This window comes from Podarcis melisellensis (assembly GCF_964234715.1).
Source record: "Podarcis melisellensis genome assembly, chromosome: 10".
Taxonomy (NCBI): Eukaryota; Metazoa; Chordata; class Lepidosauria; order Squamata; family Lacertidae; genus Podarcis; species Podarcis melisellensis.
In genome coordinates, this window is record NC_138542.1 from 60,418,528 (window position 1) to 60,443,350 (window position 24,823).

At 46.1% G+C, this 24,823-nt stretch overlaps 1 protein-coding gene across 1 annotated transcript in view; it reads right to left on the minus strand.

Annotated features, from left to right (window-relative positions):
* EPS8 (EGFR pathway substrate 8, signaling adaptor) overlaps positions 1-24,823 on the minus strand; it is a 143,245-nt gene that overhangs the window by 23,975 nt on the left and 94,447 nt on the right. The window contains 11 exon segments of the mRNA XM_081926942.1: positions 4,146-4,329; positions 7,447-7,595; positions 8,694-8,768; positions 9,290-9,378; positions 10,591-10,677; positions 10,680-10,716; positions 14,908-14,981; positions 16,205-16,341; positions 17,972-18,054; positions 22,962-23,111; positions 23,373-23,534. Of these exon segments, the coding sequence (XP_081783068.1) occupies positions 4,146-4,329; positions 7,447-7,595; positions 8,694-8,768; positions 9,290-9,378; positions 10,591-10,677; positions 10,680-10,716; positions 14,908-14,981; positions 16,205-16,341; positions 17,972-18,054; positions 22,962-23,111; positions 23,373-23,534 (1,227 nt within the window).

The window sequence follows — 24,823 nt, forward strand, 5'->3', positions numbered from 1 at the left end:
GTTTTCATGAGAACTTCAGGAGACACTGGCCCATGGTCCATCATGTCCAGGATCTTGTTCTCATGTTGGCCCACCAGGTGCCTGTGGGAAGCTTGCAAGCTGGACCTGAGACAACAGCACTCTCCTCTCCTGTGATTCCCAGCAGCTGATATTCAGAAGTATAATAATAATAATAATAATAATAATAATAATAATAATAATAATAATAATTTTATTTATACCCCACCCTCCCTGGCCAGAGCTGAGCTCAGGGCGGCTAACACCAATAAAATCACAGTAAAAACATATTAGGGGGGAAAGAGGGGGGGAACCAATTTAAAATACAGATTAAAATGCAATTTAAAATGCAGCCTCATTTTAAAGTAGCTGATAAATCAAGACCATAAGGGGAGGGAAACATAAGGGTCAGACCGAGTCCAAACCAAAGGCCAGGTGGAACAGCTCTGTCTTACAGGCCCTGGAGAAAGATGTCAAATCCCACAGGGCCCTAGTGTCTTGTGACAGAGCGTTCCACCACATCGAGGCCAGTGCTGAAAAGGCCCTTGCCCTAGTGGAAACCAATCTAACCACCTTGAGGCTCGGGACCTCCAAAATGTTGTTATTTGTGGACCTTAAGGTACTCCGCGGGGCATACCAGGAGAGGTGGTCGTGAGGGTACATGGGTCCTAGGCTGCATAGGGCTTTAAAGGTAAAAAACCAGCATGCCTCTGACAGTGGACGAAGAACAGGGAGCCTCTCCCATCACTACCGGAGATACCTGCGAGGAAACCTGCATACAAAGCAGATGCTCTACCCCCAGGCTATGGCCCCTCCCCAACCTGACTGTCAGTGGCTCTCCAGAAACCCCAGGCTATGGCCCCTACCCAACCTGACTGTCAGTGGCTCTCCAGAAACTCAGTAAGAAGCCTAACCCAGACTCACTACCTGAGCCTTTTAACTGGGATTGTCAGGGACTGAGCCTGGGACACAGCACTGAGCTATGTGGATGCTTCCTGGATCTGCAATATGGATACCAGCTGCTGCAACATCTGACAACAGATGCTACACAATGTACTTGAGAGCACTGAAGTTGCTAAGATCCACCAGCTACCACCTGGCATGTATCACCAGGGAGGTGAATTGCAGTCCCTGGTATGACTCCAGTGTGCTGCAAAAGCACAAAATGTCTCTTAATAATTGCAATGGAAACAACTGACACCACCTTGTAGTTCATTACAGTAATTATGCACAAGTAGGAAACCTATTCAAAGTAGCAGGGGCTTTTTTTGGGGGGGGGGGGAATGCCAGCAGATGTCTCCGCAGCTTAAGCTAGGAATAATTTTCAGGAATCAGAATTTCTGATGTACTTTCCTAGACGTCAGATCAAAGCTTACTTCTCCGGGTTAGGCACTGTAACCATGGCAGCCACAAGTATGCTGTTAACTCGCACTGGGGTGCATTTTTCTGTATTAAAAAAAAAGGATGCCCTGCAGGAAAAAGACAATCTTGTGGGGGTGAGCTCTGAGCTTAGGGTACACAAAAGTTTTTTCATGCCACTGGCTCACTGGGAGCATGAGACTCCAGTCTGAAAAGGAAACGGAGACTGAAGTTTCTGTGTTAATCTTTTCCACACCTTTCCATCTAAGTAAAAGGTTGCAATCTGTCAGCCCAAATTCAGGGCCTGGAAGATGGGCAGAGTTTGCATGCTCACTTAAGAGTTTTGGAAGGCCTCTAATGTGCACCTAGATGAAGACACCAGAAGCCAGTGTCATTCCTTTACAGATTTCTGTTGGATACTGTGAAACATGGCCATTTTCTCTTTCTTTCTTTCTTTCTTTCTTTCTTTCTTTCTTTCTTTCTTTCTTTCTTTCTTTCTTTCTTTCTTTCTTTCTTTCTTTCTTTCTTTCTTTCTTTCTTTCCTTCCTTCCTTCCTTCCTTCCTTCCTTCCTTCCTTCCTTCCTTCCTTCCTTCCTTCCTTCCTTTCTTTCTTTCTTTCTTTCTTTCTGGCAAGACACTGCTCCTGTCTTACTAGGAATCAAGGACTGTCTTCTGTTCCCCTTGCACTACTATTGATTTCTGGACATATTGGTAATGGCCACATTTACATGTCAAGCTAAACCACGGTTTAGTGTGATTTGCACATTCTCCCGCCCCTCTCCCCTTTCACCATTGGACGACAACTTTGAAAGTGGTTAGTTGTGGGGTTTTTTTGCAGGATCCTGGCATGCCATTGCATGCAAAACAGGCATTGTGGTTTATAATAAACTCTGGCTGGTTTCAGAAGCCACCTTCCTAACCCACAGTTTGAAGTCGGCTTGTTTTGAAACATGTCAGAATTTGTTCTTAATCAGAACCGCTGGGATCCAGTAAAATTGAGGCTACATACTCTCAAAGGCACCCTCCAATCTATATAGGTGGCAGAGGCATGTCAACTTTAGAAAAACTCAGGCTTGTTTCCAGCATGTCACACTAAATCATGGTTTAGTGTGAAATGCGAGGCCACTATATTTTATTCTTTGAAGGGAGAATGCAAAGACACACTGAGCCTCATGACATTTTCACCACCTGCTGGTTATCAGTATACCTCATCTACGCTAGCAAAGCCAAACGTGTCTGACTTACATTTTATGGCGGGAATTAAAGAGCTTTGTGATTTCTGCCCTTAAAAATAAATGGAAGCCAGGCTGCAGTCAGGATTCCTTGCTAGAAGGTGCTGCTAATAAGTGAACAGAATAGCACAGAGTTCTTCATAACTATCTGGTTACTGCCTTCTCACCCAATCCAAATGCCTAGGCGTACCTTAGTGTCCATGAACTGTTAACATCCAAAGTAAATACAGTAACCTAAAAAAGCACAGGTTTGTGTTTTTTTTACATTCAGAAGCTTTCGTGCGCTTATAAAGAACATTGTTCTTAAATAAATAATAACATCCTTAAGTTACTCCTTCTTCCCTCTAGGCATCCTGCCATGCTCCCTTCCACTATAGCAAAAATCTAAGATATTGACAGGTTCACGTAAGTACGAGAGAGAGAGAGAGAGGGGGGGGGGACTTTTTTTTTAAAAAAACCACCAGCAGGAAACATGGATGGGCAGAACTGTGAGGTTCAGATAGATGGGAGTGTTGAGCAGGGCCAGATTTAGGTTTGATGAAGCCCTAAGCTACTGAAGGTAATGGGGCCCTTTATATGTCCAGCTGTCCTTTGTCAACAACAAATTGTCTCTGTTTTTTGTGTTGAATATATGCTATATGGTAATTTATAGACCCAGTAGGTATCTAAAGCCATTTGCACATAACAAAAAATATATTTTATCCAAGTATAGAAATGAGCAAACCAGTGATATTTTAGGGAGCAGGCTAGCAGGAGGGGCCCATTACTTACATCACAGGAGCCTACACAACACAAAACACTGTTGCTGTACATTGGTTTTATTTTATTTGTTTTTTAACTTATATTTTGGAAATGTACATCCAGGTTTTTTTCCTTTAATTTTTTTTTTTTGAGGGGCCCAAGAGAGTAAATCTGGCACTGGTGTTGAACATCGCTGCTGTGGGGCAGAGGAAGAGGGGGCACCAGCTGTTGCTATTAAAAAACCCCAGTTTTTTTAAAATGCACCCACTGGCCCCACCTTGGCTATGGACCCCAGTCAATATCCATCTTTAAGATGCTTCACAGGTACCTAGTCTTGGATCCATTAGCTTGCCTGCGTTTGCAATGGCTGCCTCTTTCCCCAAATGAGTTAGCAGCCAAGGGGTTGAAAGGAAGAAGAAGTAGATACCAAAGGGAAGAAAGGATGGTGGTGCTTGATGTTAGAATTCCTGCTCCACGATTGCAGTCATGGGATTTATGACTTTCTGGAGCCTACACTCGAGTAGGACCCTAGCAAAGACACATGCCCGACTGGCATGTTCTCTCCCTCCTGGTCTTTCATTCGGGCAGAAGAAAGCTCATGAAGCTCCCAAACGAAAGACCAGGAGGGAGAGAACATGCCAGTCGGGCATGTGTCTCTGCCAGGGTCCTACTCGAGTGTAGGCTGAACTCCTGACACTTGTAAACAGCCATTGTAGAAGAGATGTGTGGATCACATCGCCTGCCTGTTTCCCGCTGGCCTGATGCGCACAAACCCTCCACCTGGGCTTAGCAGCCAACGGCAGCCCTCTTCCCTACCTCGGTTGATAACCTTTTCAACTCTTGCTTCCGCTGGTGCTCAGCTACGTTTGCCACCGACTCGGCTAGCTGGTTGAGCTCTTGTTCCTTTGCGGATCCCATGAAGCTCAGAAGAGGGGGCTCCCATCCGTTCCTGAACCGCGGCACGTAGGGTGGGATGAACTGCTCCTTGGGCCACTCTGCCCTGCATTCAAGGAGGAACAGGTTTGAAGACGTGACTAGGTTGCCCGCTATGAAACAACTCCCCAAAAATTACTACTAAATTATGGTTACCAGATTTTTTTTCAATGAAGCCGGGGATACTTTTATTTTTTATTTATTTTCTTTTTTTGAAGCTGAGTAGCAACAGGGAGTCTGTAGTGGGGATGGTGAGGCAAAGGACCCTGGGCCCAAGCACACATGCACATTGTATAAAGGTGCAAAGCCCTTCTTTCGCACCCTGTGAAACATAAATGTGCAGAGTTTTTAAAAAACTGGGCAACAGCCACCCACCCATGACTCCCAAGCCTCCCCTGATCAGTCACAACAAAGGGGAAAGGAGCAGGAGAACTGTACAGCTGAATGTCCCCAGTTCCCCTTTGGCAGTGGCGGGGGCAGCGGCAGCAGCAGTTAGCAGCCCAGAGCCAGCCTGGTAGCGCAGTTGGCTCTGGCTGGCGAGCAGCTCCTGAAGCCAGCCAGCCAGCCAACTGCGCTACCAGGCTGGCTCCGGGCTGCTGAGGCTGCCGCTGCCACGTTTCCCAGGGACAGATTTGCAAATCTAGGGACATTCCGGGGATGGCATTTGTCCGGGGACAGATTTGCAAATCAAGGGACTGTTCCTGGGAACCGGGGACGTCTGGTAACCCTATACTAAATTATCTGAATTCTTGCAGGAAGATTGGGAAGCGACTCTGAACCTATTGGGTGGCTCTTTAAAAGAGGACTGGACAAATTCACAAAGGATAATACTATCAAGGGTTATGAGCCACGATGGCTGTGCTCTGCCTCTACACAGTTGGATGCAGTAACGCTTCTTACAACCAGTTGCTGGAAGGGAAGGGAAGAGAAGGGGGGTGGGGAGGGGGGAGGGAGAGTGTGCTTTTGTGCTCAGATCCTGTTCTCACGGGAATCCAGAACTAGATGGGCCATTGGCCTGATCCAGCCGGCTTGTCTTCTGTGATTGTGTTCTACTCTCTGCTGCAAAAAATAAGCTTTGCTAAAGCAAGGGAGGGGTTGGGGAGAACAACTACTAGTCTCAAGAGTAGTTTTTTTAAAAAAAAATCCTGAGATTTAAAAAACTTATTATTATTAAAATTTCTACACCACCCTTCATCCAGAGATCACAGCGCTGTTTATTATAGAGCAACTAATGTACAACTAGGATTCTCAGAATGATGCGTCACGTTTATTATCTTCCAGTATGTCAGGGACAGTATACAACCAGATCATTTTTTAATTTTATTTTTTTGCTTTATTTCAATATTGCATTATATGCTGAACTATGCACCTAGGTAAATGAATGTTTATCATCATTATCATCATCATCATTATTATTTTAAAAACCACACAGACAAAACTAGGAAATCACAATGCTTTCACATTTTCAACACTTGTGTTTCCCACAGCGTATCTCTGTCGGCAACTTCTAACTAGACGGGGATTTCTGGAATCAGTGAAGATATTCCGCTGAGATCAGCTGGCTCTCACTACATGATGTTACTGCACCAGAAGCAGGATTTTCCTCGCAGGGTTAGAGTTGCCTACGCACCATGCATAGAAAGCATCGCCCTGTGGTTTGAATTACTGCCTTTTCACATACAGCTCCCTGAAAGACACTTTACGGTTTCCTTTTTCTCCTTTTTTGGAGGCCATCTCTTATATATGGGTGTTGTCGAAAATGGATGAAGGTAATAAATGCCATTGAACCAGTCCTAAGAGCAGGTGGAATTAATAGGACACCGGTGTAGTTTTTGCTTACTTATAGGCACGGTGGGAAGGTGAGGAGAGGGCAGGGTATTTTAAAAAATAATAGTCATATCTGCTGACAAGTGTCACAGCTACGGCATAGCTCTGAGCTAGGATAGAGCAAGGGACAGAGAGTGGGTGATTTTCATGAGACTTTGGACTGAATAAAATGGGTTATTTTCCATGAGTCCCTGAATAGGATTGTTAAAACGATCTAAGCTCTTTTGATTTGGTGTGGGACCTGCAAGCCCCATTTGGGGCAGTTTCTCAGATTTCTGACCAGTGAGTCATGTCAGGCCTATAAGAACTGCGGCTGCTGCGGCTACCACCAAGGAGGACTCCCCTGCTCAGCGCCTGAGGGCCCCAATCCTGCCACTCACCACCTGGCCCAGGGCGGGGCCTGATGGGCTCCATAAAGGACTGCTGCCGCTGCTGCTGCTGGGCAGAGAGGGCTCTGTTTTGTTTTGTTTTTGTTTAAATTGCTGTTATTTTTACCAATTTAAACTGTGATATTAATGCTGTATTCTTAGTTTTAGATTTTGATTTATGTAGAAATTGTTTCCCATTTGGTTGTGTGTATTTTTTTGATGTGGTTTATTTATTGTTTATGACTTTTGTAATTACAGTGGTACCTCAGGTTACGTACTTAATTCTTTCCGGAAGTGCGTACTTAACCTGAAACTGTTCTTAACCTGAAGCACCACTTTAGCTAATGGGACCTCCTGCTGCTGCCGCGCCGCTGGAGCACGATTTCTGTTCTCATCCTGAAGCCAAGTTCTTAACCCAAGGTAATATTTCTGGGTTAGCGGAGTCTGTAACCTGAAGCGTATGTAACCTGAAGCGTATGTAACCCGAGGTACCACTGTATGTAAATCTTGTTATGCCGCCTTAAGCATGGTTTTTTAACTGTGGAAAGGCGGCATACAAATAAAAAATGATGATGATGATGATGTTTTCAGAACCCTGATCCCACAGCAAAACAACTGGGGGAGGGCCGTAGCTCAGGGGGTAGAACATCTGCTTTGCGTGCAGAAGATTTCAGGTTGAACCCCTGGCTTCTCCAGGTAGGACTGGGAGAAATTCCCTGTCTGAAATCCTGAAGAGCTGCTGCCAATCAGTGCAGACAATGCTGAGCTAGATGGACCAGCGGTCTGACTCTGTTACTAGACAGCCTCCTATGTTCTCAGCATTCACACCAGTGTGCACAGAATAATAATAAATTAGTAATTTGTTTTTTTTGTATCCTGCCCTCTCCGGCCAAAGCTGGGCTCAGAGAAAAAAACAGGATGATGCCTGCGAAGCATAAAATAGCTCATATTGGTAGATAAATAAGCCAAACATGTTAATTTCCTTTTACCTGGCTTTGGTCCACGTGTCACCTAGAGACACCCATAGCTGTCCTTCGTCACTTGTGACGGTGTAACGCAGAAAGTCTATTGTGTCTTTTGTTAAGAGGGGGCTGAGGACTGTGCTAGCGAGCTGAGGCCCTCCCGTTGCCTGCACCACCTACGACAAAGAGAATTGAAAGCAGGCTTATTGTTGATATGGTAGGAGTGATCATGGATGTTCTTGAGCCTGGCGTTTAGGGAAGCATTGCCAGGGAATACTCTCACCCTGTGTTTTGTAATTGGGTTCAAGTGTAAAAAGGAAAATCGTGGCATTCTCCTTTAACATACATGCAAATGAGGCTGGAGTCCTTTCTCAGCTGCTGCTTTTATGTATTTTAAAGGGAATTTTCAATGAGTTGCACAGGCACATGCTTTGCAACTGAAACTATTCAAGCGTTTGGGAGTCAGTTCCAATTTCTTTTCAGCATTTTTAACCTACACTTGGCCGAACGGAGCCTTTGCAACTGATCGGGCAAGATGTCAGCGAAACAGCAATGCGTTCTGAATCTAACTGGCACAGTTGCAGGAAGTTTTTGATGCAGGGGACACCTTTATAAAGGGACATGATGATATTTCCCAATTCCTCCTCTATCTGCGGTGCCCCGAGCCAATACCCTCCAGAACAGGTGGAAGGGGGCTTCAGGGAGAAAGCCTACATCAATTGCTACTAGGTAACAATGGCTATGAACTGTCCCCATTGTCAAAGATAGTATGCCTCTTAAAACCAGTTGCAAATCACAAGTGTAGAGAGTCGCTGTTGTGCTCAAGTTCCTGTTTGCAGGGCTTCCCTTGGCCAATGTGAGAACAGGGTCCTGGACTAGATAATGTTTGCTCTTACAGAAGAAATGGGGGGAAATTGTCTTTCTTCTTCTCCAGTTAACAGAAGTCTCCCCACGATCCAAAGCTCTTCCACAAATGCAAGAGCACAAACTAGGTCCACCAAAAAGGTTTTTTTAGTGTAGACAATGCATTTCGTTTTCGTGGCATACATCATCTCCATTGTCCATTTCCCATTTGATTAATTTCGAAGGGATCAGGAGCTATAAGCTGGGATAGCTCAGTCAGCAGAACACAAGACTCTGAATCTCAGGGCTGTGGGATCGAGCCCCACATTGGGCAAAAGATTCCAGGCTAGATGACCCTTGTGGTCCCTTCCGATCATAAAGTCTATGATTTTATGAAATGTTGTGACGTTTATATCTAGAAATAATCTTACCATATTTAAAGGGGTAAAGAGAAAATGAATCAATTCAGATGCGCTGGGATTCTGGATGTGTGACTTTAATTTAGCCTGCAGGAGAAAAGAAAAGGAAGAGAAAGAGAAATAACTATTTTAAAGGCAGTTCATGGGAAACGACAAATCTTAGTACTGAAACATGCAGGCTTTGTTTAGAAGGTCCAGGGCAATATTTAGTTGCTAGTTAAAACACTGTCAGCCAGCAAGAAAGCTCTTTGACACTGCCTGTCAAGGCAGAGCATCAAACCTATAGCTTTTTATTTAATCACAGTCCACAATGTCTCGGACTGAATGATGTGTAAAATGCCTTGGGCATGCAAGGTCCCTCCTTCTCTCTTTGATCCTTGCATAGAGATGTCCTTTTTTATTTTCAGGCAGCTATGCTCCACTTCCACTGTTGTCAGTTGTATGCCTCTGAACACCAGTTGCTGGGGATTACAAATTCTGTTGTGCTCCCACTTCCCACAGGTATCTGGTTGGCCACTGTGAGAATGGGATGCTGAACAAGAAGAGCTTTCCCTCCTGATCCAGCAGGGCTCTTATGTTTTGCGAGTATTTTACACACAGCCACTTACCAGAAGGTTGAAGCCGTGTTTAAATTTTTGCAAACAGTCAACAAATTCGTCTTGAGGTGGAGGTTTGGAGCGGAGAGTTAAGACACCCTCTGAGGAACAAAGAACAAAAGAAAATCACCTGGCAGAATTTCTTGGGAGGCATCCACAACATGTGAAAGCAGAATGAGGTGCCTCTGAAGGTACACAGTAGTGGTAGCAGCAGCAGAAGCACATCAGGGAGAGTGGTCCTAGCTCAGCACTCCCCCTGCAGTGTTAAGTTGGACTCCAACACACATCAGCCCCAGCCAGCATGACCAATGGCCAAGGATGATGGGAGTTGTAGTCCACCCCCCCTTACCTTGGTTCCCTCCAAGGCCATTAAGGCCATAGTTTTAAATTACTGAATTGCACAACTGCCTACAAGATGATGATGATGATGGTGGTGGTGGTGGTACGGTGATGGTGATGATTACTTTATATACCACCCTTCATCATAAGATCTCAGTGGCTCTCTCCATGAGAGCTTACATAGTCCTCAAGCGTCAGGAGCCAGTCAGCAGTAAATCACAGAGAGGTAAGTTTTCCTTTTATTAGAAAAAACAGGATCTGCACAGGGGAGTCAAGCCAAATGAGAACAGCAACTCTTCAGTAGGTCTGGTCAGTTGCAGAGACTGAAGGTCCCTGCCTTCCACCTCTGCCTAAGTCCCCTCCTCTCCAGGGTTTTCCCCAAAGCATTCTGAGACTGTGCTTGTAAGTCTGCCTTTGCTCCTCCCACTTCACGCCTCTCTGAGTTCTGGGAGACTCTGGCTTCTTCAGCAGCCCGACTGATAACTGCCTCTTGGCCTCCATCCTCTCCTGTCTGCCTCTGCTTCCGGACTTCTCTCTGCCACAGACTCTCCCAGCTCACTAAGCCCTGTTGCCTCTCCAGCTTCCAACCTCTCCTCCTCCCAATCTTCTCCCTCTGACCACTGATTGTCATCCCACCACCATTCCCCGGGTTCTGAGCCTTTTTACTTGTGGGTTCCCCAGCTAGTTCCTCCCAACATTCCTCTGCATCCAACCAGCCCATGACAAGGGACATTTGAATGTTGTTGTTGTTTGTCCAAATCCCAGGCTCTAATCAGGTGTCACTTCATGGCAACGTAGCCAACCCTGTGCCCTCCAGATGTCGTGGGACTCCCAGCTCCCGTCTGCCCCAGCCAGCTCAGGGATTATGCAAGTGCCTAATCTGACAGCACTGAAAATGTTACAGGTCCCTCATCCCCGAAGCTGGATACAAGGGGGGCTCTTGGAAAGCCATTCAGGAGAAAGGAACTCCTTACCCCCAGGCCCTTTCTTCTTATTCTTCTTGGTTTTCTTCCTCTTCGAAAGCTCCGCAAATGCTTCTGCCGCTTTCTGAAGCTTGGTACGAAATATTCAATGTCGTCCAAAATATGGTTTAGAATTTGCTAAGGGAAAGAGGAGGGGGCAAGGAGGAGGAGGAAAGGAGATCAGAAATGCCAGGGACTCCACCCAAAGTGCAGCGCAGTTAGTCACTGAGCAGAATTAGAACCCGCAGCGGGGATGAAGAGAACATTCCATCCACAGGAAAGCGACACATGCTAAAATTAATACGCCTGACATTTCTATACAGCTCAGGCCTATATTTTCCTTAGGAAGCCATCGTCAACAAAGACTCTTACTAAGTAAGATTTGAGATGATTAAGTCCCGGGGCTGAACACTTAATTCCTTCTGCATGTTCTCCCACACACAGGCAAAACTGCTGAAATATCGGTCTGCCTGGGGTGGTACAGACAGCTAATCACTCACCTCATCCTGGCCAACTTAAGTCTTCAAATGCCCAGCTATTATAAAGCTATAAAACTATTACTGTTTTGACAGCCAGGGTTCTTGCATTCTGGGGCAAAAGAAACTGATTCAGCCACGAATATTTTTAGCGCTTCAGCTTGAGAGGCAAAGCAAAGGTATGTGCATAGAAATTTAGAGCTGGAAAGGATGACGAGGGTCATCTAGTCCAGCCCCCTGCCATGTCAGAATCTTTTTGCCCAATATGGGGTTTGAACCCACAACCCTGATAGTGAGAGTCTCAAACTCTACTGACCCAGTGCAGCCAAAGTCTTCTCTGATGCATGTACTTCACAGGTATTTAGACTGCTTTTGCCAGGGTCAGGCTTTGTGCAGGACCTGAAAGCAGGACTCAAGTCTCAAGCCTGCTCCATAAACACCCACCCTCTGCCTGTGAGGCAGTATAGTATAATGGTTAGAGAAGGGGTAATGTTGGATGGACAACTCCCATCCAACCCTGATTATTGGCCATGGTGGCAGAGGGTGAAGGGAGTTGGATTCGAGAAACCATCTGGAAGGCTTTGCTACCACTGAGTGAGAGTGTCAGGCAAGATTGTGGAGACCTGGGTTCAAATTCCTGCTCAGCCCCTAAGCTCAGTGGGTGTCCCTAAGCTAGGACAGCAGTGAAGATAAAACATGGGAAGGGGGGGGGCAAATGAAAATATAACCACACACACCACCCTGGACCATTAGGACAAATGTCCCTGCCAGCCTCCATATTTACAAGCAGCCTGGGGGTGGGGGGGCAATGCCTCTCTGCTTCCCCTTCCTTTGTCTCAGTTGCACTTCCACAGAATTCAGCAGGGAGAAATTAACAATAATTAGTTGGTTCCGCAAGTCATTGCCTCTGGTTATGCCTGCTATAGGTTCTCCCTCCCGTGGGCCTCCCCTGTTTTCTGCCCTGCCAGTTCCAAGGGGACCAACCACCACCGATGCCGCCACGAATATACTAAGTGATAAAAAAAGAGTATCTGGGCTGTGTTCTGGGAAGTCCTGCGGTTCTCTGCAAACCTTGACTCTGCTGACCATTGACAGCAAACTAGCTTTTCCACGACAACCAGTCTTCCTTTGCAATGCGCAGTTGCAAAATTGGCGTACATCCCGAGCCACAGTCTCGGTTCATGAGACGGCCGCCAACTTGAAAGGCTTTAAAAGAGGGTAAGACAAATTCAAGGAAGCCACGATGGTCATATTCCACCTCCACTGCCAGAAACAAATGGTGGCGATGTTCAAGAAGCGGCATCTTGACCTGTCCATATAACTCTGGGATCAATTGTTAGTCGCTGCAAGAATCAGCCCACATATCTTAATATACTTGCTTTAATATACAGTGGTAGCTCTGGTTGCAAACGGGATCCATTCCGGAGCCTCTTTCGCAACATGAGCAGAATGCAACCTGCATCTGTGCGTGCCGCAATTCGCCGCTTCTGCGCATGAAGTCATTTTGAGCGTCTGTGCATGCGCGAGCAGCGAAACCCAGAAGTTCTGTTACTTCCGGGTCACCGTGGGATGTATCCTGAAGGAACGTAACCTGAACCGAATGTGGCAAGAGGCATGACTGTATGCCAATTGGCTTGCTCTGATGCTATGTTTATCTGTGGGCTTGCGACACTTAGCTAGTTGAGAGAGAGGAGACTTTTCACACTGATTCCTGTCAGCTGCCTCCTTATCTAGGAGATGGAAGAGAGTTGGGAAGGGGCTTCCAAGCTAGGGGTGAGCTAATTGGGCTAATGAAGCCAGATGAGATAGCTTGCCTTTGTATAACTACAAAATGTATACACAATTTTCAGCCCAGACACTAAGATCTAGCTCTGAGGCCCTTCTGGTGGCTCCCTCGCTGCAAGAAACAAGGTTACAGGTAGGGCTGCCATACGTTCAGAATTTCCTGGACATATCTGGGATCCACCTGTTGGAATCAGGGTGGAATTTCCTGAAATCAGTATAAATGTCTGGGCGTATGGCAACAAATACGCTCAACAACTTTTGTGTCTGGATTTCCACTTTTTGAAATATGGCAACCCTATCACAGGGAACCAGGCAGAATGCCAAGGAAATAAACAACTATCTGGCTTTCTGAAGGCAGCCCTGTATAGGCAAGTTTTTAATGTTTGATGTCTTACTGTGTTTTAATTTGTTGGAAGCCGCCCAGGGTGGCTGGGGGCAACAAAGTCAGATGAGTGGCATCTAAATAATAAATTGTTGTTATTGCCGAAATGCGTTCCCTGGTGTGGACAAGTCGTGATGACTGCTTGGTGCTTTGACCCTGAGTCTGTAAAGGCAGCGGGGCTCTGAAGGCTGTGAGATTACACCTTTCTTTAATAAAGAATAGAACTGGCCATTCTGATATTTTTAGCGTCTTCCTTTGGCATCCCTGCATCAAACCACCCTCACAGGCCCTCCCTTGGGCCTGCAGATCGAGACAGTCAGTGTGCCTCTGAAAACCAGCTGCTGGCGAACCCAGGTGGGCAGAATGCTTCCCACAGACCACTGTGAGGACAGGATGGCCTGATCCAGCAAGGCTTTTCTTATGTTTGCTCTGCACAAACTGTGTGCACAACACAGAGCAGTCTTGTGCAGCACCGGAGAGCCCAAGAGCAGGTGCTCCAAACTTCTTAAATTTTATTTATTAGGTTTGTATACTGTTTGTCAAAAAATCTCAGGGTGGTTCATGGACTTGTGGCATTCAGAGCTGGAAAGCAGGCCCTGATGTTAGTTCCCAGGCAGCCTTCGTCAATGCTGGGGCCCCAGGTGTCCTTGAACCACAACTCACATCAGCCCTGACAATTGGGCTAGGGAAGATGGTGGCTGTAGTCCAACAACAGCTGGGGAACCCAAGGTTGGTCTAAGGCCTATGTGTATCTTGCCCTTGCTACCCGGTAGCTCTGGAAAATTCTCTTCATGCCCTTTGTCACACTCTTCCTGGCCTCTGCTGAAAGTCCAATCCAGTCAGTTTCTAGATCTGAGAAAGTGAAAGACAAATGCCTCGTGGTTGCTAGGCAACCAGCTCCAAGGTACTGCTCCTTCACCCTTTAGGCAGCAAGATGCTCTAGTAAACATGCAAAAATTAAAATGTGAAAGGCAGACTGGTATCCTCAAACACGCGCTGGGCTTGTGGCAGGAAGTGCCAGCCCATCAGGACTCTGTGGTGCACACCCACTTCAGGGCTACGGATAGGAGCTTTCCCCTCATACTTTGTGTGCCTACTGTTGAAAATTTGGCTAAGAGAAACGAAACGGAAACGAAACGCTGTCTGGGTCTCTCCATCCTCAAGATCACGTGGAAGGGCAACCCATCTCCCACTGCTGACCAGGGCTCTGTTGGAATGAAAAGGGATGGGGAATGACTGCAGGCCTAAAGGTGGCACAGAGAAGAAGCATAGAAAGATCTCTGCACTGGTTGACTTGGCCATGCAGGTGTGCCATCTCCCTCAGAAGGACAATGACATCACTCGAAAGGCTGAGAACCTTCAAAGGGCTCGTTCTGAGCAAGGAAGGGAAGAAAGGTTAGCTCTACAGCTGCCACTGGGGGTCACTTGGTGGGTGCCGACACCCATGACAGGGCCTTCTTGGCAGCGGCATACATTCATGGAACGCCCTCCCTGCGGAGGATGAATTTTTTAAAATATGCAGGCATTTGATGGCCAGAAGATGCTATTCGTGGCAATCTTGAAGCAAAGAGGCCTTGCACCCGTTAACCGTCTTCCCACCTCACAAAGCAGCTAACATCCCACATCTCACCAGATTTGAGCAACATGGTGAGAACACACACACACACACACACTTCTTCCACTTACAACATCTCTGTCGATCTTGGCTGCCATCATTTCAGACGTTTCTTCGTGCTCGTGGTACTGTCTAGATTTCTCAACTAAGGAAGGAAACATACCAATTGATCCACTCAACTTGGACAGGAACCTAGAGTGTTTTCAAAGTCCTGTGACTTGCAACCCACAATATGCAGCCCACAATACCTGAAACAGAAGGACTATTTCTTAGTCCATCACAAATGATGTGTGTCACGTGTTGTGAAATAAGTCATGATAGGAAAGGAAGGCTGCATTCACAGCAAACTTTTAGAACATTATGATACCACATCATGGCTTCCCCCGAAGAACTCCGGAAACGGTAGTTTGCTAATGGTGAGGGGAGTTGTTAGGAGATCCCTGTTCTCCTCACAGGGCTACAGATTCCAGGCTTCCTTGTCAAGAGGGAATGATTGTCAAACCGTTATAGGGATTATAGCTCTTGAGAGAAATAAGGATTTCTGAACAACTCTCAGCACTCTTAACATGCAGCTCTCAGAATACTTTGGGGGAAGCCATGACTGTCTAACTATATGACTTATAGAAGACATCTGAAGGCAGTCCTGTATAAGGAAGCTTTTAATGTTTGATGATTTGTTGTGTTTTTATATTTTGCTGGAAGCCACCCAAAGTACTTGGGGCAACCCAGTTAGATGGGAGGCATACAACAACAACAACAACAACAACAACAACAACAATTACTACTCCTACTCCTACTAAAGCAGCATCATAGTGCTTTAAATGTCTGGTGTGGTTGTTGCCTAAGAGAAGCAACCAGTAGTGACTTGGATCACCTGTGAGCTTGTTCCTGCTTTGGGCAACGAACTGTGGTTGTTGAAATCTTAGGAGCCAACTGAGTGGTTGGATAAGATTTTCAGAGATTGGGACTTCACTGCTCAGATTAGCTAGTTGCCCTTCTCCATGGCAAGAAAAACCACAGCAAAGCAACCGTATGCATTTTTACACAGAAATCAATGTTCAACAAAGCTTCTTCCCTGGTACATGTGCAAAACACTGTGGCCTAAAATCCCGCCCCCTCAAAAAAATTAAAGAACCCAGAATAAACAATACAAAGCAGAATTTAGCTCTTCTTGATAAGTCATCCAAACTAATGTGGCAGTTTCGTGTGTGGAGTTCGGACAGCCTCGCCTATACCCTGAGAGGAGATTTGTCACAGGCAAGGTCAACAGGCCACGTACAGCCCAAGGCCATGCAACCGACAGCCTTGGCACAGAACGTTGCCAGTCTCTGCCTTGCAAGGTTATCTCACGGTTTCCGCAACACTCACAGTCTCCTTGTTCAGCTGCCCAAGCGGACCAGGCTGCTACCCGGCTTCTGACGTCCACCTGAGTGACAGTACCTGGAGGGACGGGAGCTGGTGCTCTCGGAGGCGGAGGAATGGCACCGTCCACTTTGGAAAGCATCCTAGGTGGGAGACATAGCAAATCAAAAGCGAAATGCTGAGAAAATGAAATCTCTTTCCCCCGTGGTTTATTAGAATAGCAAGAGAGAGAGAGTACAAACTCTGAACTCTCAGCTGCATGCCATCTCCGGCTCTCCCTAGGAAGCAGCACAAAGCAAAATCAATAAATTATACATCTGAATCTAAGGAGGAGCCTTTCAATAAGGCTGAATATCCTGCATATCAAAACCAAAGTAATATCATCGTTTTTGTACAGCAGGGGCAAGTCTAAAAGCAAAATAACACACCGCTAAAATAAACGTATGTATTTTTGAGTAAGAGCTGACACACTTTTCCAGAGAACTTAAGATAATTTATCAGCATCTATAAAAGAAGATATTTCACTAATAGGTGGGGAAAGTGCCCCCCTTCCCAATGTGCAGGCAGGGTGTGATGTTTTTTCAAAGGAGCTATTGTGGAAAGAGACTAAGTGCCCACGAGGAAGTGGGCCATCCCAAAAAACCCCAAAGAATGCTCAAGGTTGCAAACATTTCTACACGTGTGAGTCCCGCAACAAAACACTACTGCTTAATCTCACACATTTCTGTTCCTGCGTACCATAATCTGTAAGAAGCAAAAGCTTCCCTGCTGAACAGCGAAGGCAAAGTAAGTGAAAGCGTTTAATAATTTTTAGTAAAGAGTACTACACTGTGCCTGTTGTTTTTGTCCATGGAGTTTTCTTGACAGGGATACTGGAGTGGCTTGCCAGTTCCAGCTCCAGGTGGATCATGTTTAGTCAAAACTCTCCACTATGACTTGTCCGTCTTGGGTGGCCCTGCATGGCATAGCTCATAGCTTCTCTGAGTTATTCAAGCCCCTTTGCCATGGCAAGGCAGTGATCCATGAAGGATCTGAGGGAAGCAGCGGAAGACAGGAGTGCCTGTTGTGCTCTAGTCCATGGGGTCACGACTAAATGACTAAACAACAACTACTACACTGTGGGCCATAACCAACACAGATATATGTGCACACAACAGAACTTTTTCTTCCTCACCTATCCCTTGTAGCCTTACACCCCCTCCAACCTCATAATCAGCTCTGATGGGCTGAAGGACCCTGTAGGACAGATTTCTAGGGCTCAGAAGGGAGAAGAGGAAATAAAAATCCCTGCTGTAGCAGTGGAACAACCCATGTGGAGCACATAATAACCCCATATATATTTATTTGTGCAAAACAAAAAAAAATCCTTCCAGTAGCACCTTAAAGACCAACTAAGTTAGTTCTTGGTATGAGCTTTCGTGTGCATGCACACTTCTTCAGGGTGTATCTGAAGAAGTGTGCATGCACACGAAAGCTCACACCAAGAACTAACTTAGTTGGTCTTTAAGGTGCTACTGGAAGGAATTTTTTTTTGTTTTGACTATGGCAGACCAACACGGCTACCTATCTGTATTTGTGCAAAGTTCCTGTCTACCTCCTTTCAGGAAGTTTGCCTTGGACTAAACCCCAAGGATGCTGCAAGCACACTGACAAGTTACCCATCTTCTCTCATTTCTGCTGCATTTTGACCCCACTTCTATCGGTGCTCCGCACTTGAGTTCACTGTTAGGAAGTATATAGGGTATTATTTGCAAATCAAAACGTATGCCTTACCTGAGTGTTTCGAGTCTCCTCTTTGGCTTCCCCCCTTTGCTGTCGCTGATTGCACTTTCAATGTCTTCGTGGATCAAGTTTGCCTGGGCAGAAGCAGTTCAACAAGTGAAAACAGAAAATTCAATACCAAATAGCGTAAGATCTTAAAAGCAGGGCTGTGTTAAGAAGATGCTGAGCAAAGCAACATTCTGCCCAGAGAGCAACCCAAATTCAGCAGCAAGATAAGAAGAATGGTTATTTTATTAAATTTGCATACCGCCCTATACCCGCAGGTCTCAGGGCAGATGCATAAATCACACAAATTAAGCACATCTAGAATGTGGTTTGCACTATTTATCCAAGTTCTGCTAGTCCCTGTAAGAAGCAAAGAGTTATGGGGAATGTTGAAGCCTCATCCCAGGATCACTGCCAAGTTTGATTCAGCCATCACTTTGGGGTGTTGGAAATTCACAGGCTATCAAACACACTGTAAGTAGAGAACCCTCTATCAGGGATGGGGACCTTCTGAGTCCATCAACATCTGGAGAGACATAACTCTCCATCAGCTCCACCTAGTATAGCCAATGGTCAGTGGTGATGAGACCTGTAGCTGAACACATGACAGATTTGTTAGTTTCTGTTGGCCACTGTGCAGTGCTTTGGAGTCACAAGACTCCATTTACATTCCAGAGACATTCCAGGCTGTTGGAAGTCTCATGGAAGACAGGAGACGGATGTGACGTTACTGGTTTCCTGTTCCTTTGTTTTTTTTCAGTTGCTCTCTGCTCTCACAGAGAGAGGGTGTATTACTTTTCTGTCTGCGTAGCTAGAAAATAAAACATAGCAATGTAGCCATAAATCTCATCACTTCTGCTGCTTTGATACTCTGCTGACTGGGATGTGCCTAGAGCCTTATCAGAGGCTCAGGTCGTCAATCACATCGGAGGCGATTGCGGAGGACTCGACCGGAGGAAGATGAGCTTTATTAGCTCATTCGTAACGAAGATTCCGACAAGATTCCCCATCCCTGCCTTAAGCCAAACAGGCTCTACCACATCCCTGAAGGGTGTTGTGAGGATGTACGAGCAGTGGCATAGCGTGGGGGATGCAGGGGGGCCGGCCACACCGGGCGCAACACCTGGGGGGGCACGCTCGCACTCGCAGCTCTCTGCCCCTATCGGCTTAGGGGGCACAAATTACTTGCCTTGCCCCGGGTGCTGACAACCCACGCTACGCCACTGTGTACGAGCCCTAGTAGATCTGAGGACATATCTAGTACTTAATCCTGCTTCCATCTGTGGCAGAGCAAACACCTCCAGCGAATGATATTTCTGAGTTCGTCCTGATTATATTGCCATTCGACTTCGCTTTACTCAGAGGCTGTGGTTCCTGCATTACGAAGGGCTGACTACACGGGTTCCCTTCCAAATCTACCATTCTATTTTTTTGTGTGTTTCTCTTCCCTCTTACATTGGTCTCTACAGCCACAGCAGGCGCTGTAACTCTCCAGCCATTCCAACTTCACCTCCAAAGGTGCTCTCCTCCATTGTCTCCTGAGATAGACGGGTGCCAACCTCATTACAGAGCTCGATTGCACCTATGAGATACAGATTGCTGTTTGCAGCTTAAATCTGCTCACATGCCAACCACCTCAGGACAGCCGTAATAGGTGGGAGTCAATAATCTTTAGGGATGTTGGCTGGCAGCGAGCCAGACTCTGTTTCGAGGTTATTGGCACACCAGCAAAAAAAAAATTTAAAAAGGGTATTCGGCACACAGCAAATCTTCCACTTCAAAGTAAATACAGAACAGCTGCTCTTTAAAAACCGTACAAGGGTAAAGTTGCCAATATTAGTCAGTGCTCTTTGCACTTCTCTTTGCAAGCCAAAACTATCACATTCTCCTCCAGTCAGGCAGGAGCGTCACGGTCTTAAAAGTCACTTTTAGCTCAGGGCTGATCAGTCTCTGCTGCCCTGTCAAAGCAAGACTCTGAAAGACGGCTCTGATCGTCGTCTCCCTGATTTCCTCGTAACAGGCTCTGGCAGTCGTTTTCGAAGTACATCAGCCAGCCAACTCAGGAATTCTTGGGCATTAATTCACTGCAGAGGTACTGACTGAGCCTGTCACATTGTCTGACGCGAACTGTTCATGAGTAGGGCTCAGCCATGTATCATCCAAAACTAGTTTGAAGTCCGCATCGTGATATCGGTTTCGGGAATTGTGACCTGCCAATATATCACGGATCATGGTGTGCGTGATATGCAAAAATCACAAATCACAATGAAACCAGCCAGTGCCTCTACATAGCCCCATCTTTATTTCAGATATCGTGAGCTATCAGTACATCATGATGTTTATCTGGTGATACATTGCAATGCTGAAAACCAGGTATTGCCTGGAGGCATTGTTGCTGTTCACTTTTTGGATCTTTATTTTGGATCTAAAGATTTATGTGAAAATTGTACAATTTGGTCATGCACCTTTTGGTGTTTTGTTTATTGTTTATAACCACAGAGAGGACCTTTGATATAACCAGAAAGGCTATTCTTGAGTTTGCAAGGAAGCTAAGGGGCAGGAAACAAATTTAAACGGCTACAATTACTGCTTTGGTGGATAGTTCGGAAGTTGCCTGCTTACACTCACGATTACGATCTCCTAAAACACTGCAGCTCTGACATATTCTTGGAGCCCACTTCCATTGTCTTGGGAAAACAGATTCTGCTAGGCAGCCACATGGGCCAACCAGACATCATACTGTTACTATCACTGGAACTGTTCCAAAAGCGTCAGATCTTCAACAGGTCATACTTTGTGATACATAGAAATAGGATATAAAGAGCAGGGACGGGAAAGGCAAATGAAGTTCCTGTGAATATGTTCCAGTACTAGCCTTATTCAAAGTAGACCTACTGAAATTGATGGGAGATGACCGATCTAGGATTAATTCATCAGGTCCCGCTCATGGGCTTCTGACAGGCACCTGGTTGGCCACTACAAGACCAAGATGGTGGACTTGATGGGTTATTAGTATGCTCTAACGAGCTCTTCTTACTTTCTTAATTTCACTGAGTCTCCTGTGAGTAGAATTTAGCTGGATACAACACTAAGGCTTAAAGGAAAGGAGTTATATATTTTAATCTGTCTAGTACAGGGAATGACTCAAATTTAATGAATGTTGACAGCTGTGGAAATCTTCTGTGAATATCCAACCGCTCAAGACGTACACTGGGGAATGTTTGACAGTCACCATCTGTTCCTCAGTTTTGGGGTGTTCACAGGTAAATTCTGACAAACACACTTCCGTGGCTGCCAACATTCACCAACGTTCCTTTGAGTTTGGGGACACTTGGATCAAGTTTGTTCACAAGAAATTAAAAAATGAAATAGAAATCCAGCTACGGACAAAGGCTGCAGAACAAGCATTCCATCCCCAAACAAGAAAAAAAAATACCTTCAGTATTTTGTAAAAGCATCTTATTCAGGAGAAAACAGAATGTCACCTCCAATATATGTCCAGTTGATTCAGTGTGGCAGAGTAAACTATCCAAGCAATTTACATGGATACCCTGAGGGCCAAGCAGGTGAAAACATTACTGCGGCAGGAAAATGAGCTCTGCCTGCAGGTGGACTGAGCGGCTCAGCTAAAGGTCACTTCACACTTTGGCCCTGTTTGGACTCAATCTCAGTCTGAAAAACCATAGTTTGATGCATAGCTAAGAAATCTGGTGCCTTCCAGGTGTTGCTGGACTACAAATCTCACTGCCCCTGACCACTGGCCATGCTGCTTGGGGCTGATGGGAGATGTGGCCCAACATCTGGAGGGCAACGGAGGTTGATGTCTGTTGGAAACAGAATGTTGTCTTAGGTGGGTCTTAAAGGTAAAGGTAAAGGTACCCCTGCCCGTACGGGCCAGTCTTGACAGACTCTGGGGTTGTGCGCCCATCTCACTTAAGAGGCCAGGGGCCAGCGCTGTCCGGAGACACTTCCGGGTCACATGGCCAGTGTGACATCGCTGCTCTGGCGAGCCAGAGCCGCACACGGAAACGCCGTTTACCTTCCCGCTGGTAAGCGGTCCCTATTTATCTACTTGCACCCGGAGGTGCTTTCGAACTGCTAGGTTGGCAGGCGCTGGGACCGAGCAGCGGGAGCGCACCCCGCAGCAGGGATTCGAACCGCCGACCTTTCGATCAGCAAGTCCTAGGCGCTGAGGCTTTAACCCACAGCACCACCTGTGTCCCTTTAGGTGGGTCTTAGTCATATAATAAATTAGGTAATCAATTTACTACTTTACACCACCTTTCAGAGCAAAACAACAACCACACCCTGCTCGAGGCAGTTCAAAAATCAAATCAGAAAACCCAAGTCACAAGGTTTAACATATTTCACTCTGCATCAGCAATAAAATAGCTGTTCTTGTGGGCTTCCCATAGGTATCCGGTTGGCAACTGTGAGAACAGGATGTTGGACTACATGGGCCTTGGGGTCTGATCCAGCAGGACTCTTCTTGCATTCCTAATTAAAAGCATATTTAAGCCTCTAGGTCTTCAAGTGTGGGGAACCTGAGGCTCAGGGGCCAATTGCAGCCTTCCCAAAGACCTCTCCCCAGATTTGTTGCATGAAAAAGAACATGAACTTATGATATCTGGGTTTGAGGACTGGATACAATATTGGTTTACAGAGAGTGGAATTGTTAGGTGTGGTCTTGGAGTGGATGCTTTGAATATTTTTTTATATATATCTGACAGACGAAGAATCGGAAGTTCTCTTTTTTCCTTTCCTTTTTCTCGCCACCCCTCCTTTTGGTTTCTGTTTCTATTTAGATTGGTTTCTTTTATCTGTGATACAAAGACATTGGATATCTGATATTAACCTTTGTATATTTCTTTCGAACCTTAATAAAATCTATTGAGCAAAGAAAAACCAAAGAGCAGAGGAAAGGTGGGTGTGGATAAGCCCTGAGCAAAGCAAAGTTAAAAGGCCAAGCATCCTCGGTTTCTGTCTTTTGTCTTACCTTAACTTCATCGCACTGGAAAAGGTGGAGATCTGCTTTGCTTTGGGCTGGCTCTTTGCAAACTAAGGCAAGGATGGAGTCGTAGCTGCAGGAGCTCATCACAGCATGGCAGTGTTGGATTGTGCTCAGGGGGAAATTCTCCAGCTCATTCTGCAAAAGAAGATTTGATGGCAAATCTTCAAATTATTACTCAAAGCCACTGAATCACAGAACTCAATTGCGTGGAAGCTTGAGAAGCTCCGTGAGTTACAAACTATTGCTCACACAGAGAGGACCGTAAAGCAGTTATTAAAAAATGATACAAAACCCTGAAAAAGAAAGCAGTTTCCCCCTAGACCCAAGACAATTTCTCTCTTCCCCAGCAACTTTGAAAATACGAAGGCACAACGCTTAAAAGGCTTTTCACGGTACCTTTGATTCCAAGTCCACCAGGCTGACAGCTTTGTCATCCACTTGGAGAATCATATCTTGTGTCCACACTTTGCCTTTGGCATCCAGCAGCTTCAGTTTCCTTATGCCGTCATCCACCGTGATCATGGCCTCTTTCCGATCCAAGACAAAAGTGGTCAAGTGCTAAGGGAGACGAGGAAAACAGATAAAAAATGGATGTGGTTTTAAAGAGGGGCTAGGGCAGGGGTCAGCAAACTTTTTCCGCAGGGGGCCGGTCCACTGTCCCTCAGACCTTGTGGGGGGCAGACTATATCTGGGGGGGACCCACTGACTCTCCCCTCTCTTCTCCACAGTACCGGATGAGCCCCGGTGACTGCTTACCTGTGCCTTGCGAGCAGCAGGGGCTGGTGGCGGAGGCAGTGGAGGGATGATGAGCAGTGCAAAAGGGCTGGCTCCAGAGAGGGGCTGCTTAAAATGGTGCTCAGCCAACCGCAGCTCAACAAAGCCCAGCCCCCTTCCTCCTCTAGGCAGGGCAGGGAGAAGCCAGGAGGAGGGAGGGATAAGGCGCCGCCATGGTGTATGGGGGGGGAGGGAAATGGCACAGCACGAATGATCAGAATCCCCACACTGATCCACGCAGCGATTCCTGGACCGTCTGTGGGCCATATTCAGAAGGCAATTGGGCCGGATCTGGCCCCCAGGCTTTAGTTTGCTGACCCATGGGCTAGGGGAACACTCAGGGCAGAGGTCTTCTTTTAAAAACCCATTTCACCCAGAACCACAATGGTGTTTCTGAAATGGCTTACATGCGCAATTTAAAACATTTCTTTCTTTTAAACAACAACAATTGCTTCTTGTTTACAATTGCTTCTACTCATCTCTCTGTTACTGAAGATGACTGATGAGTTTAAACGTGTCTGGCTGCAGACATGGGCTTCGGGAAATATTTGTTTTGTGCAACTGCACATGTTATTTCATCTTTATGTCTTTGCATATCCAGTTTGTCACTCCATATGGAGATGCATCTATTGGCTATTGAGTTAGGATATTTAGCTCTCGTTCCTAGGTTACCTAGATTTGGGGGGGGGGCAGATACACACACAAATGAATAACGTTTCTGTTTTACTTTAAAATACAAAAAAGGTAACCCGCCCTTTGCCCTAAGGGCCCGGGGCAGGTTGCAACAGCAGATAAGGAAAACAGTAAAACATTAGAACAAAATACTGTATCAGACAGACAATTTCCTAAGATCTGCAATGTAGGTGCCAGCTAAACAGGCAGTGTGGCACAGTGGTTAGGGCACTGCACTAGGACCTGGGAGACCAGGGTTCAAATACCCACTTGACCATGATGCTCGGAGGGTAAACTTGAGCCAGTCACCAACTCTCAGTCCAACCTACTTCACAGGGTTATTGTGCAGATAATATGGAGAGGGCGAGAACCATCTAAGTCACCTTGAGCTCGTTTGTGTG